The sequence below is a fragment of the Microtus oregoni genome, unplaced genomic scaffold, assembly GCF_018167655.1.
Source record: "Microtus oregoni isolate MIOR12 unplaced genomic scaffold, Mior012 000012F_ref0000307, whole genome shotgun sequence".
Lineage (NCBI taxonomy): Eukaryota > Metazoa > Chordata > Mammalia > Rodentia > Cricetidae > Microtus > Microtus oregoni.
The window spans coordinates 49,295,939-49,309,833 of record NW_024543071.1 but is presented as its reverse complement, the minus strand read 5'-3'; the positions used below and the strand labels follow the sequence as shown (position 1 = coordinate 49,309,833).

General features: G+C 52.6%; 2 protein-coding genes across 6 annotated transcripts; one reads left to right on the top strand and one right to left on the bottom strand.

Moving 5' to 3' along the window:
- Positions 1-249: 249 nt before the first annotated feature.
- Positions 250-2,528, bottom strand: Rom1 (retinal outer segment membrane protein 1). Its single transcript, XM_041661343.1, has 3 exons — positions 1,584-2,528; positions 951-1,197; positions 250-858 (listed from the first exon to the last, which is right to left on the bottom strand). The coding sequence occupies exons 1-3, from the start codon at positions 2,171-2,173 to the stop codon at positions 640-642; spliced, it is 1,056 nt and encodes a 351-aa protein (XP_041517277.1). The 5' UTR covers positions 2,174-2,528; the 3' UTR covers positions 250-639.
- A 108-nt stretch (positions 2,529-2,636) lies between these two features.
- Positions 2,637-13,871, top strand: Eml3 (EMAP like 3). Of its 5 annotated transcripts, none has more exons than XM_041661337.1 (22): positions 2,637-2,963; positions 3,771-3,942; positions 4,015-4,272; positions 4,348-4,464; positions 5,585-5,652; positions 5,807-5,930; positions 6,192-6,362; positions 6,515-6,584; positions 6,670-6,780; positions 7,154-7,249; positions 8,284-8,439; positions 8,577-8,718; positions 9,085-9,236; positions 9,319-9,444; positions 9,526-9,657; positions 10,243-10,310; positions 10,819-10,907; positions 10,979-11,076; positions 11,210-11,297; positions 12,758-12,856; positions 13,101-13,231; positions 13,315-13,871. In XM_041661337.1, exons 1-22 carry the CDS (start codon positions 2,942-2,944, stop codon positions 13,516-13,518), a joined length of 2,694 nt encoding a protein of 897 aa, XP_041517271.1. In that variant the 5' UTR covers positions 2,637-2,941; the 3' UTR covers positions 13,519-13,871. The 5 variants fall into 5 exon arrangements, with proteins under 5 accessions (XP_041517271.1, XP_041517273.1, XP_041517274.1 ...); XM_041661339.1 differs by having other exon boundaries at positions 4,018-4,272; positions 13,315-13,870; XM_041661340.1 differs by having other exon boundaries at positions 4,018-4,272; positions 4,351-4,464; positions 13,315-13,869.
- The last annotated feature ends 24 nt before the right edge of the window (positions 13,872-13,895 follow it).

Below are 13,895 nucleotides of genomic sequence, written 5' to 3'. Positions count from 1 at the left end.
CATGCACTGGGGGGCTAGAGGAGCTGGGCTGGACCCTCCCCACCTGAGCATGCGGATCCCCTTCCTACCTCTAGAATAAAGAATCTCAACCTGGAGGGCCTCATGTGTCTCTTCAGTGGCAAAGCTCCTTGCTGCGCTCTAATCCCAAGAGATAGCGACAGCTTATTCCTACACAGGCCGATTCCTCCTCTGCACAGACATCAGTCCTTCAGGCCCCATCCCCTAGACAAGAGAGACAGCGGTGGGTTCCATCCACAAACTTTATTGTAGAATCTGTATACTAGCAACAGTCTCCAGTCCATTGGGCATCACTTTCTTGTCACCCTGATCTATTCTCAGTCTTGGTGGTTCTGGCTGCAAAGGCTGGGCTCCAGGACTCCTGGACTCTTCATTCCAGTCTGTCTCTGACTGCTCTAACTCCTGTAAGCTCCGGACCTTTCCTTCCTCAGCCCACACCTTTAATCCCAGCACTTGGGAGGCTGGGGGTGGTGGTGGTGGGGGGATCTCTGTGAGTTCAAGGCCAGCCTGGTCCACAGTGTGAGTTCCAAAGCTACACAGAGAAACCCTGTCTCTAAAAACCAAAAAATAAAATAAAAAAGGTAAGTTTTTCATATTTGTCCACTGCCCCCCCTCAGGTTACTAGGCCTCAGGTAGATCCTCCTTAGGAGGTTCCTCTTCTGGTGGGGCTTCCTCAGGTGCTGGCTTGCGGGCAGTCCCTCCCTGTAGCCAGGCAGTTTTCAGTATGTCTCTCAGCCCACCAGGAAAAAGATAGCCCTGGGTCTCTCCTTCCCCATCAATGACTCCTCCAAGCCCCTCCAGCGCTGTCTGCAAATACCGCAAGCCGAGGAGCACTAGAGCCTGTGAGGAACAAGTGGAGAGAGTGACTGATAGTCAGTGGAACCGGGACCAGAGCTGAAAGTGGAAAGAGATATGGTCCTTGGCTGACTGACCTGGAGCAGGAAGGTGACAGCCAGCGTGCTTCCCAGTGTGCCTGCCAGTCCCTGCAGGTGCCCCAGCAGTACCTCATGGCACCCTTTTGCCCAGAGGTTTAGGTTGGGTTGCCGAGGATCGAAGAGTGGATGGGCATAGGGGTCAGAGAGTTGGTTTTGCAGGCAAGGCCGGGGTGAGTGGGGGTTGCAACAGGAGAAGGGGACTCCATCAATCAGGTATAAACCTTCCACATTGCTCTGGATCCGGCTGTAAAAACATAGACCACATAGTTAGATGACTGCAGACAGAGGCCTAGAGGAGCAGCCGAGGGCTGGGGCAGTTGAAAAAATTACTGTAAAACTTCTACTGAGTGCTTTACTATCCAAGCGCTCTTAATTTATCTCCACAGCTCCGTAAGATAGGAGCCTATCTAGAAGATAAAGACAGGTACAGTTATCTCCTCCATTTTACAGATGAGGAATGGGCCCAGAGTGGTTTGGCAACATGCCCTGGGCAGCACAGCTGATAAAGAGTTGTAATCCGTTCTCTTTGCTACTGTGTTCTATTTATTGCATGCCTGAGTGAGAATTTCAAGACTAAGGAGAGAGTCTAGGAAGGGGGAAAAGGAAAAGAGAAGCAAATCAATCACTCACTCAACCACATCTTGGTCACTGGGGTCCAGGTAACGGTTGCTGACCCATTGGACACCAAACCAATCCTTGTAGCCATGGCGTCCGCAGCAGTGGAACCCCAACTGCAACTCATCCATCAGTCGTTTGGCCTGACAGTGTCCAGGCACCTCTGTGTCCTTGTAGTGAGCCAAGGCAGCCTCCAGGCCTTCCTCCAGTCCCTGGTGCAGACTTGCTGGCAAAACCAGGGTTAGCCCCAAGGCAAGGGCCAGCAATCCTCCTCCTGCAGCAGTGCCAGCCGCCAGCAGCGGACTCAGGACCCCCCGCCAGGGAGGGTAGCGAGCTGCATCCAGACTTGCCTGGCTGGCTCCTGCACCCCCTAGTCCTGTGCCTAGAGCCATTGCTCCTGCTGCCAGGGCAGTCTGGGGCAGGGCAGGGAATGGACAAGAGGGAGCCAGGAAGGTGCCAAGGTGCCACAGCTGTGCCAGGAGGTGCCCGCTACAGAGGAGGGTGAGGCCACCGGCCAGTGCCAGCAGCCAGGAGAGGAGCCAGAGCCCCTGCGCCAGACGGATACGGGGTTGGAGGGGCAGCACCACGGGCAGCACCGGCGCCATCTCCCATCTCTGCCCAAGGGAGTGAGGAGCCGTCGGGACTGGGGATTGGCTAGGGCAGGCAGGATGCTGAGTGAGCCCAGCCTAGCTTCAGCAGGACTAATGCCATCCTGACCCCAATACCCTGGGCATCCTCCCACTCCAGCCTTAATAACCCTCTGCTAGCCCCAATTCAGGATGCCTTAGTCTTGCCCTTTAGGAAAGGCCCCGCCCCCAGGCAGAAAGCCCTTTCGTGACCCCGCCCTGGCCTTTCGCGGAAGTGAGAGTTTGGTACGCCCGGCTCCGGGTTTAGTAGAGACCCAGACCTCAGGCCCTGCGTCCCCTCCCAAGTCCTCTGGGAGCCTGGGGCCCGGAAGCCCGGCTAGAGCCTAGCGGGGTGAGAGGTCAACCGTGTGTCCCCGCCCCCGGCCAGAGCCTGGGGGGGGGCCGGACAGGGAAGGGTTACCTGGCGGCCCGCCCCCCCCCCCCCAGGCCCGCCCCCGTCCCGCGCTTGCTGGCGACTCCGGGTCCCGCGCCTGTTTGTGCTGCGGCGCTGGGGCTCGGGTCTGCCCTGTCATCGTACCCCGGGAAACCCACTCCCCGGAGAGTAGCAGGCCCGGGTTTCACAGCGCCCCCTCCAAGCCTTGTCCCCTGCGCCCGACAGCGCCCCCCGGGGGTGGCACGGCATCCCTCTGCGCGCGCGCCCGGGGTGCTTCCTTCCCCTCTCCCCAGCCATGGCCCCCGCGGCTTAGACGCCTCCGCCGCTGCCGCTCGGAGCAACGCGGGGGCCGGATGGACGGGGCTGCAGGGCCCGGTGAGTATGGGGCGGGGCGGACGGCGTGGCCCGGATTCCGGGAGCGCCAGCCCGACGGGCACTGCCAGTGCTGGACGGCTGTCTAGTGGCGTGCCCGCGTGCTCTTGAACCCCAGGGACTCTGAGCATCCTCCTTGGTTCTTTAGGTTGTCCGACTCTAGTTCCTCAGAACCTCCTACTGTCACTTCGGACTTCCTTAATGTCATTCTACTTCTTGGTTCTCTAAGTTTCCCTGACCGCTGTGTCACTCTGGGCCTCTTCCCCGGGAATTCCGGCTCTTTTTATTTCTGACTCCCACAGTTACATTGGGATGTACACTGTAAATGCTCTCCGTTGTTACTCTGTACGGTCACCAGATCTCGTTCCTTACACCTTGGCCGCTCAGTCTGACTTTACTGTCCTGTCCACTTTCTAGCTTGTTGACTGTGCTTGCTGGTGGGATGAGGGGGCTGTAGTTCCTCACCCGTTTTGCTCTTGCATCTCTCTCTGGCTCCCACGTATCTTGGCAGTATTCCATACCCCTCCACCCCGCCCCCACCCAGTATTCCATGGTACTCCCTGTCTTTGCGGAGGCTGGGGTAGCAGCAGGAAGGGAGTTTTGCCAGGCTCATTGCATGCCCTGCTAGGAGGAGGAGGCCCTTGATCCTCTACCATCAGTCTTTCCCCCTCTGGATAAGCCTACATTTGGACTGCTTGAAAGTGGGTAGTCCTATTGAATGGTTGGGTTGTAAAGTTGGGCAGGAGGACAGAACCCCCTTAATTGTCCAGGTAGTGGCACTTTTCTGAGTGTTTGTTGCCCCTTCTCCAGGTGAGGGCCCTGCTCATGAGACCCTGCAGACCTTGAGCCAGAGGCTTCGGGTGCAGGAAGAAGAGATGGAACTGGTAAAGGCAGCCTTAGCAGAAGCCCTTCGCCTGCTGCGGCTGCATGGCCCCTCCACCTCCCTGCAGGACTCTGGCATACCGGCTTCAACAAGGGACAGGTATGCATGTCAGTACACTCATTATTCCTTCCTGGAAACTTGGGGCATCAGCTTGATTTGCTGTCTCCTCAGCAGCATTACGGCTCCTCCAGGACTGCCACCTACGTGCAGCCCTTCCTTGGTGAGCCGAGGCACCCAGACAGAGGGAAAACTGGAGATGGAGCCATCTTCTGGACCACCTGGCCTGAGCAATGGGCCTCCAGCTCTTCAAGGGGGCAGTGAGGAGCCCAGTGGGACCCAGTCTGAAGGATGCAGCAGCAGCAGTGGGGCAGGCTCTCCTGGTCCCCCAGGGGTCCTTAGGCCTGTGCAGCCCCTTCAGCGTTGTGACACGTAGGTGTCCTGTGGTGGGAAGTCTGAGAAGCAGGACTGTAGGGCTTGCTCTTCCACTTTTTCATTCTGCCCCAGCAGGCCACGAAGAAATTCCTCCTCTTCCTCATCCCCCTCAGAGCGGCCCAGGCAGAAACTCTCTAGGAAGGCAGCTTCCTCCGCGAACCTGCTATTGCGGTCAGGGAGCACAGAGAGGTGTGTAAGCCTTCCTTTCCCTCCTCAACTTGCTGTACCCCAGGCTCAATTTCTTGACTTTCTCCCTTCCTGGGTGGGGTGGGTGACCTCATTACCCAACAGGAAGAAAGAAACAAAGCATTCCTTGGGACTCCTGTAGTGTTCTGGGCACTGTGCTAAAACTCTCCTCCATGTCATTCAAGCCCTATAGCATTTTCGGTGGGTAGGTGGTCTTCTGTGCTCTCCACTGACCAGGTGAAGCAGCACAGAGAGGGTAATCAGGTGCCCGAGGTCACATATTCAAGCTCTGAACCCAATTTTTCCTGATTCTTGTTCTGCTAACTTTTTTGTATCACAACATAACTTTCAAAATTCTAGGAGCTCTAAGTTCCCATGACGTCTTATTTAATTGAGACAGGTTCTCACGCTGTAGCCTAAATTCACTTTGTTGCCCAGGCCTGCCTAAAAGGCATGGTAGTCCTCCTTTCTCGGCCTCTGGAGTGTTGGGAAGAGAGACCTGGCAGCTCTGGTGATTCTTCACAGACGGCTGTTCTCAGCACATCAGCTGATTCCCCTCTTGCTACGAAGTTCTGCCATTCCTCTACCACTCCTGTACCACAGGGCAACATCCCAGAGCCAGGAAGTGTTCTTAGTGAACCTGAAGGTTTACTCTAGCCTTGTCACTTTCTTGGCTGTGTCAGCTCATCATCCAATGACAGTGACCTCTGAGGTTCACGTGTCATTCCCTTTGGGAGACTTTGCCCATCTCCCAGATTCCTGAAAGGTAGGGCAGGTGCGTGCTCAGCTTTCACTTTGGCCCATTTTACAAATATGGGAACAAAAAGGTCAGAAGAGGCCTAGAAGAAAGGGCATAGGCTCCATGTTTTATGGTCCCGTTCTCTCATCTTTATATTGCTTTTTCTTTCTTCTTTCCTTTTCTCCCCCCATTTCTTTCCTTCTTCTTTCTCTCCCTCTCTCACTTCTTCCTTTGGAACTAAAAGTCCCTCTAGAGAGCTCTGTGGCTCTGACAGCGGCCCCACACCAGCAGGCTGACTGGAATGAACCTATCAGTATCTTACCCCACCCACCTCAGGTGTTGGGACTTGATCCTAGTCTTTACACTTTTGCCTTTTCCCAATAGCCGTGGGAGCAAAGACCCCCTCTCCAGCCCTGGGGGTCCTGGATCTCGGAGGAGCAATTATAATTTGGGTATGTACAGAGAGGCAGAGGGAGGAACTTGGATGATGGAATTAGGGTTTGGGCAATAGCCCTAGGAGCTACTTTGGGGGGACCTGTCAGGTATGGTGGGTATGCTACTTTGGTCTTCTGGAAGGGAGGCTTACATCTCTGCTTGTCTCTGTAGAAGGCATTTCAGTGAAGATGTTCCTTCGTGGCCGCCCCATCACCATGTACATTCCATCTGGCATCCGAAGTCTTGAGGAGCTACCCAGTGGCCCACCCCCGGAGACCCTCAGCCTTGACTGGGTGTATCCTATCCCTTCGGGTTCCATGGGATTCACCCCATCCCACTAGGGGTCCCCCTTCCTTTATAGTTTCTTTCTGTTCCGTGGGGACAGGGAGTCCTCTGAACCATCCCGTCCACCCTGCTGTGGATGGGAATGCACAGAGATCCCGTCCACCCTGCTGTGGATGATAATGTCCAGCAGCGGCTTTGCCATTTCCGTGCTTCACTCTTTTCCCTCCTGTCTTTGGTCTGGTCCTTTCCTTGACCATGGTCTCCAACACAGTTATGGGTACAGGGGCCGTGACTCTCGCTCTAATCTGTTTGTGCTGCGCTCTGGGGAGGTGGTCTACTTTATTGCCTGTGTAGTGGTGCTGTACCGGCCTGGGGGAGGCCCAGGGGGTCCTGGAGGTGGCGGCCAGAGACATTACCGGGGTCACACAGATTGCGTTCGATGGTAAGGGTCTTGGGGTTTGGGACTGGTGGGCTTGACAGGAAGAGGGTCTGGCTGGCAGAAAAGAGAGTTCCCTTGCTGCTTCTTAAGCAAGGAGAAGGTGTCTTGGGTGGTCTTGAGAGACCCCTGCCTAGAGTTCTCCTCCCTCTGCTTAGCCTTGCTGTTCACCCTGATGGTGTTCGTGTAGCCTCAGGACAGACAGCTGGAGTAGACAAGGATGGGAAGGTAAGATCAAGTCAGAATATCAAGCAGCCAGGATGACCTTACAGACCATTTTTCTTCAGAGTTCTGATCCCTTCTCTTCCATTAGCCCTTGCAGCCTGTGGTTCACATCTGGGACTCAGAGACGCTCCTAAAGCTGCAAGAGATTGGACTGGGTGCCTTTGAACGTGGTGTGGGGGCCTTGGCCTTTTCAGCAGTGGTGAGCTGTGCACAAAGCTTCCAGATCCCTATTTATTTGTTTTTTGAAACAAGCAGGGTGTCGCATATCTTAGGCTGGCCTCTAACTCAATATGTAGATGAGGGTGTCTTTGAACTCTTGATCCTTCTACCTCTAGCCTCTACCCAGCAAGTGTCATAGAAGTGTGCCACCCTGTCTGTTTAGATCCTTCTTCTTGCTTAAGACACTACTCTTTCATTTTACCGGGAAGCCTGGGGGGAGCTCTGGTGTCCCGGGCTCGCTCATCCAACCTGTTCTCTTGAGAAAGACACCTATCAACTTCCTCTGCCCTCCCAACCTGTCTAATGTTTGGAATGTCCAGACCTCCAGAGCTCTGTTGTGTCCCCCTCCCCAGGATCAGGGTGCTTTTCTTTGTGTGGTGGATGATTCCAATGAGCATATGCTGTCTGTATGGGATTGCAACCGGGGAGTGAAGCTGGCTGAGATCAAGGTGAGGAGCCCAGGTGACTTAATAGGTTCGGAATCTGGGTTTGGGAATGGTGGAATGCAGACAGTTCCAGACTTACTTATACATATACTTCCTTTCTGATTGGTGCTTCTCAGTTCTCTCAGCTTTTGTTTCTTAATCTGTGAATTGGGAACTACAGAAGTTATAATTGGGAATATAGTTTTTAGGGGATCAGTTTTTTTTCCTTTGCAATGTTGAGGGTCAAACCAGGGAGGGCCTTGAGTACTCCAGGCAAGCATTCTACCACTGCCCCACACCTCCAGGCTTCTACCAGAGCCTTGAAAGAAGAATTATCCTGGGCCGCAGGGCTTTTGTAGACCAGCTGCCAGGGTGCAGATTGGGTTAAAGAGTGTTGGTGGCACAAGCCTGTCATATCAGCTACTCCGAAGACCGCAAGAGGAAAGAGGGCTGGGGGTAGAGCCCAGAAGTAGAGTGTTTACCTAGCACACACAAGGCCCTAAGTTCAATCACTCTCAGCACTGTAATACAAATAAATTGAAGAGTCAAGAGCTGGGTGTAGTGGTTCATGCCTGTAATTCCAGCACTTGAAAAGCTCAAGTGGGATCAGTGAGAGTTCTAGGCCAGGCTGCTCTATAGAGTAAGAAGTTGTCTCAACAAACAGCAGAAAAAAAAAAAAAAGCCACTGGTGGTGCATATGTTTAAACTTAGCACTTGGAGGCAGGAGGATAAGGAGTTCAAAGTTCATCATCAGCTGGCTACATTGGTAGCTCCAGGACAACCAGAGGTACATGAGACTCTGTCACAAGAAACAAAACAGAACCAAATGCCAGGTATGGTGGCACACACCTTTAATTCCAGCACTTGGGAGGCAAAGGCAGGAGGATCTCTGAGTTTGAGGCCAGCCTGGTCTACAAAGTGAGTTCCAAGACAGCCAGGACTACACCGAGAAACCCTGTCTCTAAAAACAAAACAGAGCAAACAAAAAATTGAAGCGTCAAAGACAATGAGTGTCTCAGGACATAGGGTGACTGAATCAAGTGTCTTCCTTTCTTCAGAGTACGAATGACTCAGTCCTGGCTGTGGGCTTCAGCCCTCGTGACAGCAGCTGTATTGTCACCAGTGGAAAATCTCATGTTCACTTTTGGAACTGGAGTAGTGGAGCAGGGGTTCCTGGGAATGGGACCCTTGCCCGGAAACAGGGTGTTTTTGGGGTGAGGTGTGGATGGGTGAGGTGGTGGGGAGGGAAGTGGGACTGGGTACTATAACTCCAATGTGCCCCAGCGCCCCCAACTGTCCTGTGATCTGGTGTTTGCCTTTCCCTTTGACCTCTGATCTCTGCCTCCTCCAGAAATACAAGAAACCCAAGTTTATCTCTTGCTTTGTCTTCCTCCCTGATGGGAGCATTCTCACTGGAGACTCCGAGGGGAGCATTCTCACTTGGGGGCGGAGTGTCTCTGATTCCAAGACCCCAGGCAGGGGTGGGGCCAAAGGTATGTGATTGGGGGTAGCATCTAGGATGTTGGTATCTCAGAAATTCAGTAGGAACAGAGTAGAGAGTTTCCTAAATTTTCATCTTCAGAACTGATGAACTCTCTGGGGGGCTAGTCTAGAAGGGTGGGGAACCATATGGTAAAGGAGAGAAGGCTAGGGACTTGAGTTTGTCAGATCTCAAATTCAAAGTTCAGTTTTGCCACTATTACTGTGGGCTGAATTGGCAGCCATTAAGCGTAGCGAGTCTTCTGTAGGTGCTCATAGCTAGGAGATACGTGTTATCCTGTGTTGTGATGGTCTAAGCTGCCCTTTCCCTATTTCCCTGAACTCTTAAGAGCATGACTTACCTAGGGTTTTACCAACAGAGACCTACACAATCGTGGCCCAGGCGCATGCTCATGAGGGTTCCATCTTTGCTCTTTGTCTCCGACGGGACGGGACAGTGCTTAGTGGTGGCGGGCGGGACCGACGGCTGGTACAGTGGGGGCCTGGGTTGGTGGCCCTCCAGGAGGCTGAGGTGAGAGATTGGCTGAGGTCAAGGAAGGGAGTGGGGAGAGGAATGGTCAGTGTGTTTTTGACATCCTCTTATTACTCTGTAGATTCCAGAACACTTTGGAGCTGTGAGGGCCATTGCTGAAGGGCTTGGCTCTGAGCTGCTGGTGGGAACCACGAAGAATGCGTTACTGAGGGGAGACCTGGCTCAGGGCTTCTCCCCTGTTATTCAGGTTAGGGAGCCAAAAGCCAGGGAAAGAAGTAGGGAAGGGAGTTGGGGAAGAGCAGTGGTAACAAACATTGTTCTGGTGCAGGGCCACACTGATGAGCTGTGGGGACTTTGTACACATCCCTCCCAGAACCGCTTCCTTACCTGCGGCCATGACCGGCAGCTCTGCCTATGGGATGGGGAAGGCCATGCTCTGGCCTGGAGCATGGACTTAAAGGTAGAGTCAGCTGCTCTTGGTCCACCATGCTACACCTGTTCTTACTCCCTAACATTGCCTTTCCTTCTACATTTGGAAGAACCAGTTATGTTATGGTTATCGGCTATTCCAGCAGAAATTCTGTACAGACTGGTAAAAGTGATGCCTTGTGCTACCTGGGCATTGCTATTGCCCCAGACCTCATCTTCATTCAGCAACTAAGTAAGTTTATCTGTAGCACAGCTAAGTGGTCCAGTGTCTTTTCCTTACGAGGGTCCAAGAGGCCTGTCTGTCCCAGGTCTCCCAAACCCCTCTTTTCCGGTTGCCTTGGGAGGATCCTTTGAAGTTATTAAGTTGATAAGGTGTCCATCCAACTTTATTAAACTTATTTTAAACTAGCATTTGTCTACATAATTTTGGGTGTGACCAGGACTTTTCCTCCACCAACTCCAAGCCCCCCGTTCTCTGCACCCTCACATCTCTAGTAATCACCCTTACACTTCTGTGTGTATTCTCTCTCCTCTCCATCCTGTGCCTGATGCCTCTCCCCTGTCTCACAGGCCCCTTATAAAAGCATTTTCCTAAATGTACCTTCTCTTTTCCCAGGAGACGGGTCTGTGTGCTGACTTCCACCCAAGTGGGGCAGTTGTGGTTGTAGGACTGAACACAGGGAGGTGAGAACACCACATCTCTGAAGAAAAGCAGGAAGGTCTGGGAAGGGTTCTTGGTAACAGGAGAAGGGACGAGGTGACCAAGGCTAACTTAAGTGTTGAACCTTTTTTTTCGGGGGGTGCTTCTCTGTAGCCCAGGCCTCCCCTCTCCTGCTGTCACCAAGCCTTCCTCAGCTATATTCTTGTGTTTGGGAGCAGAATGGGATGTCAGCCCAGGATGGGGAAGCAGTGGGACTCGGAGGGGTGAGTGTGGGTGGGCCAACAGGGAAGTGACAGGCTTACCGACTCCACAAAGTTTTTGTGGTAGGCCTGGTCTATAGTTTTTGACTTCTTTTCCAGGAGGCATCAGAAACCCTCCCTCAGCTTCTCTCTGCCCTTAGCCTCTTCCCATTCCCCAGCAATGGTGCCCTCTCCAGACATCACAGCCTTTTTGAAGTTCTTTGTCTCATCCTAACTCCTTGCCTAGGGTCTCACATCCTGCCCTCTCACTTCCCTCCCTTCTCCCTTTCAGGTGGTTGGTTTTGGACACAGAGACCAGAGAGATTGTGTCTGATGTCACTGATGGCAATGAACAGCTCTCAGTTGTCCGGTACAGCCCAGGTGGGAGCCACCCCCGCCCTGGACTTGGATCCTGCTCTGGCTCTTCTGTGTCTGAATAACTCTCTTTGTAGATGGGTTGTACCTGGCTATTGGTTCCCATGACAACATGATCTACATCTATAGCGTTTCCAGTTGTGGTACTAAGGCCAGCCGCTTTGGCAGATGTATGGTAAGGACGCTAGGGTGGAAGGAAGGTGGGATTTGTTAATTGTGCACAGTAACTGGGGTCTGATGCATTAAGGGCTAGTCTGGAGATGGGAAATGGTAGCTATCTTGTCAAATTCTTGACTCTTGTTCCCCAGGGACACTCCAGTTTTATCACTCACCTTGACTGGTCCAAGGATGGGAATTTCATCATGTCCAATTCTGGGGACTATGAGATTCTTTACTGTGAGTGGCAGGGTGATGGGGATAATTGAAATGTGTGTTTGTGTTTTTTTTTTATTTGGTTTGGTTTGCATCAGACTGGCCTGGAATTCTCTGTGTGGCCCTTGCTGCCTTTACATCTGTCACCCTCCTAGTGACTGTGGATGAGGGTCTGACAGGAGGCTCCTAGTCAGGAGGAATGGTGGTATTGGAGGAGTATCAAACAGAGGGGCAGATATGGAGAACTGTACACATAGGACAGAGCCTGGGACTAGGTGAACAACAGTTTCACACCATGTCTTCTTTACATAAGAATGGCCAGTTGGCCAGTTATGGTGGCACATGACTTTTATCGGGGAGCTTCAGAGACAGAGACAGAGGAATCTCTATGAGTTCCAGGCCAGCCAAGGCAACTTAGCAAGACCCTGTCTCAAAAACAAAACAAAAAGCCTGGCATTGGGGACACACACATTTAGTCTCCAGCACTCAGCAGATAGCTCTCTGAGTTTGGGGCCAGCCTAGCCTATAGTATGAGTTCCAGGACAGCCAGGGCTACAAAGAGAAAACCTGACTTGAAAAACCAAAAAAAAAAAAACCACCCTCCCCCACCACACAAACCTTCACCAATGCCAGGTGATGGTGGTGCTCACCTCTAATCCCAGCACTTGAGAGGCAGAGGCAGGTGAATCTCAGGAACAATGCAGTAAGAAAAGATTGTCTTCCTGTAGTTTCTCAGTGCAGGTGTGAAGGGGCTAACTTATTTAGGAAGGAAAACTGATGGAAACTGTTAGAATTTATCCAGAGGTTGAGGCAGGAGGGTGGGGAGTTCCAGGCATATCTATGCTAGTCTCTCTCTCTTTTCAAGACAGGGTTTCCTCTATATTACCCTGGCTGTCCTGGAACTCAGTTTGTAGAGCAAGGTGGCCTCCAACTCAGAGATCTGTCTGCCTCTTAAGGTGTGAGCCACCATGCCAGGTTTAGACTACTTTTTTTTTTTTTGGTTTGTTTTTTGAGACAAGGTTTGTGTGTGTGTGTAATCTTTGTCCTTGGCTATTCTAGAACTGGCTCTGAAAGCTGGGCAGTGGTGGCGCACGCCTTTGATCCCAGCGTTTAGGAGGCAGAGGCAGGCGGATCTCTGTGAGTTTGAGGCCAGCCTGGTCTATAAGAGCTAGTTCCAGGACAGGCTCCAAAGCCACAAAGAAACCCTGTGTCAAAAAAAAAAAAAAAAAAAAAAAAAAAAGCTAGCTCTGTAGATCAGGCTGGCCTGGAACTCAAAGACATCCACCTGCCTCTGCCTGCTGAGTGTTGGAATTAAACGGGCGCACCACCACCAGGCTGGGCTTAACACTATTTTAAAGCCAAACCAAATCAAACAACTTCAGTGAGACTCAGTAAGCACAAAGTGAGGTTCATAATGGCTGGCTAGTTATGCCTGTGATCAGGTCACGGTCACTACTGAGCTGGTTGGGACAATTTCTACCTAGGGGACGTGGCTGGAGGCTGCAAACTACTAAGGAATCGCTATGAGAGCAGAGACCGGGAGTGGGCTACCTATACCTGTGTGTTGGGCTTCCACGTCTACGGTGAGCAGTGAAACCAGCTCGCAGAAACCTTTAGGAGGGCTAGGGAAACAAGGTGGAAACAGTTCTGGGATCAGAATGTTGGGTGTGTGTCAAGTGTCACAGGGTGGGCATCAGAGTGGCAAATACAGGCCAAAATGACTCTTTGGCTCTTGGGACTGGGAAGGATTGTCGAGTGGAAACCCTAAACACTGTAGCTCTATACTGTGGGAAGCGTCCTAGTGGCTGAGGCTACCTGTTGTATTAGGTGTGTGGCCTGATGGCTCTGATGGGACAGACATCAACTCCCTATGCCGCTCCCACAATGAACGTGTGGTGGCTGTAGCGGACGACTTCTGCAAAGTGCACCTTTTCCAGTATCCGTGTGCTCGAGCCAAGGTGAGGCCTTAGGGGACCGTTGGGTCCAGGTGGGTAGGCATGGGATCTTGCCATTGCTGCAACTGACTTTTTTTCTGGTCCAGGCGCCAAGTCGTATGTACTCAGGCCACGGCAGCCACGTGACTAGCGTCCGGTTCACGCATGACGATTCGTACCTCGTCTCCCTAGGTGGCAAGGATGCCAGCATCTTTCAGTGGCGTGTGTTGGGCTCTGGGGGCTCTGGGCCCACTCCTGCCACGCCTTCTAGAACTCCCTCTCTGTCCCCCGCCTCCTCCCTAGACGTGTGATCGATCAATGCTGGATGGTCTTGTTCTTCTGGTACTGTGGCCTTGTCCCGCCGTGGCCAAAACACCTAGGACCAAGGGCAGTCCTTTTCCTGGGCTGGCTTTTTCTTTAACTTCAGTACATTCCCAATAGCGCATTTTCCTGGAGGGGCGAACCGCTCCATTGCAACACGATAATGACTTGCTGGCTGAGCCAGGCAACCCTTTGCCTGGTGAGGGGCAATAAAAAGAAAAAAAAAAGTCACCGCCTGGTGTTTTGTGGAGTGCGGTGGGTACCTCAGGGGCCCAGTGGGTTGGTATAAAAGAAAAAAGTGCAGGGCGGGAAGGGAAAAAAAAACGGAGCTCGGACCAAATATGCAAATAACAGGCAAAGCGGCTTG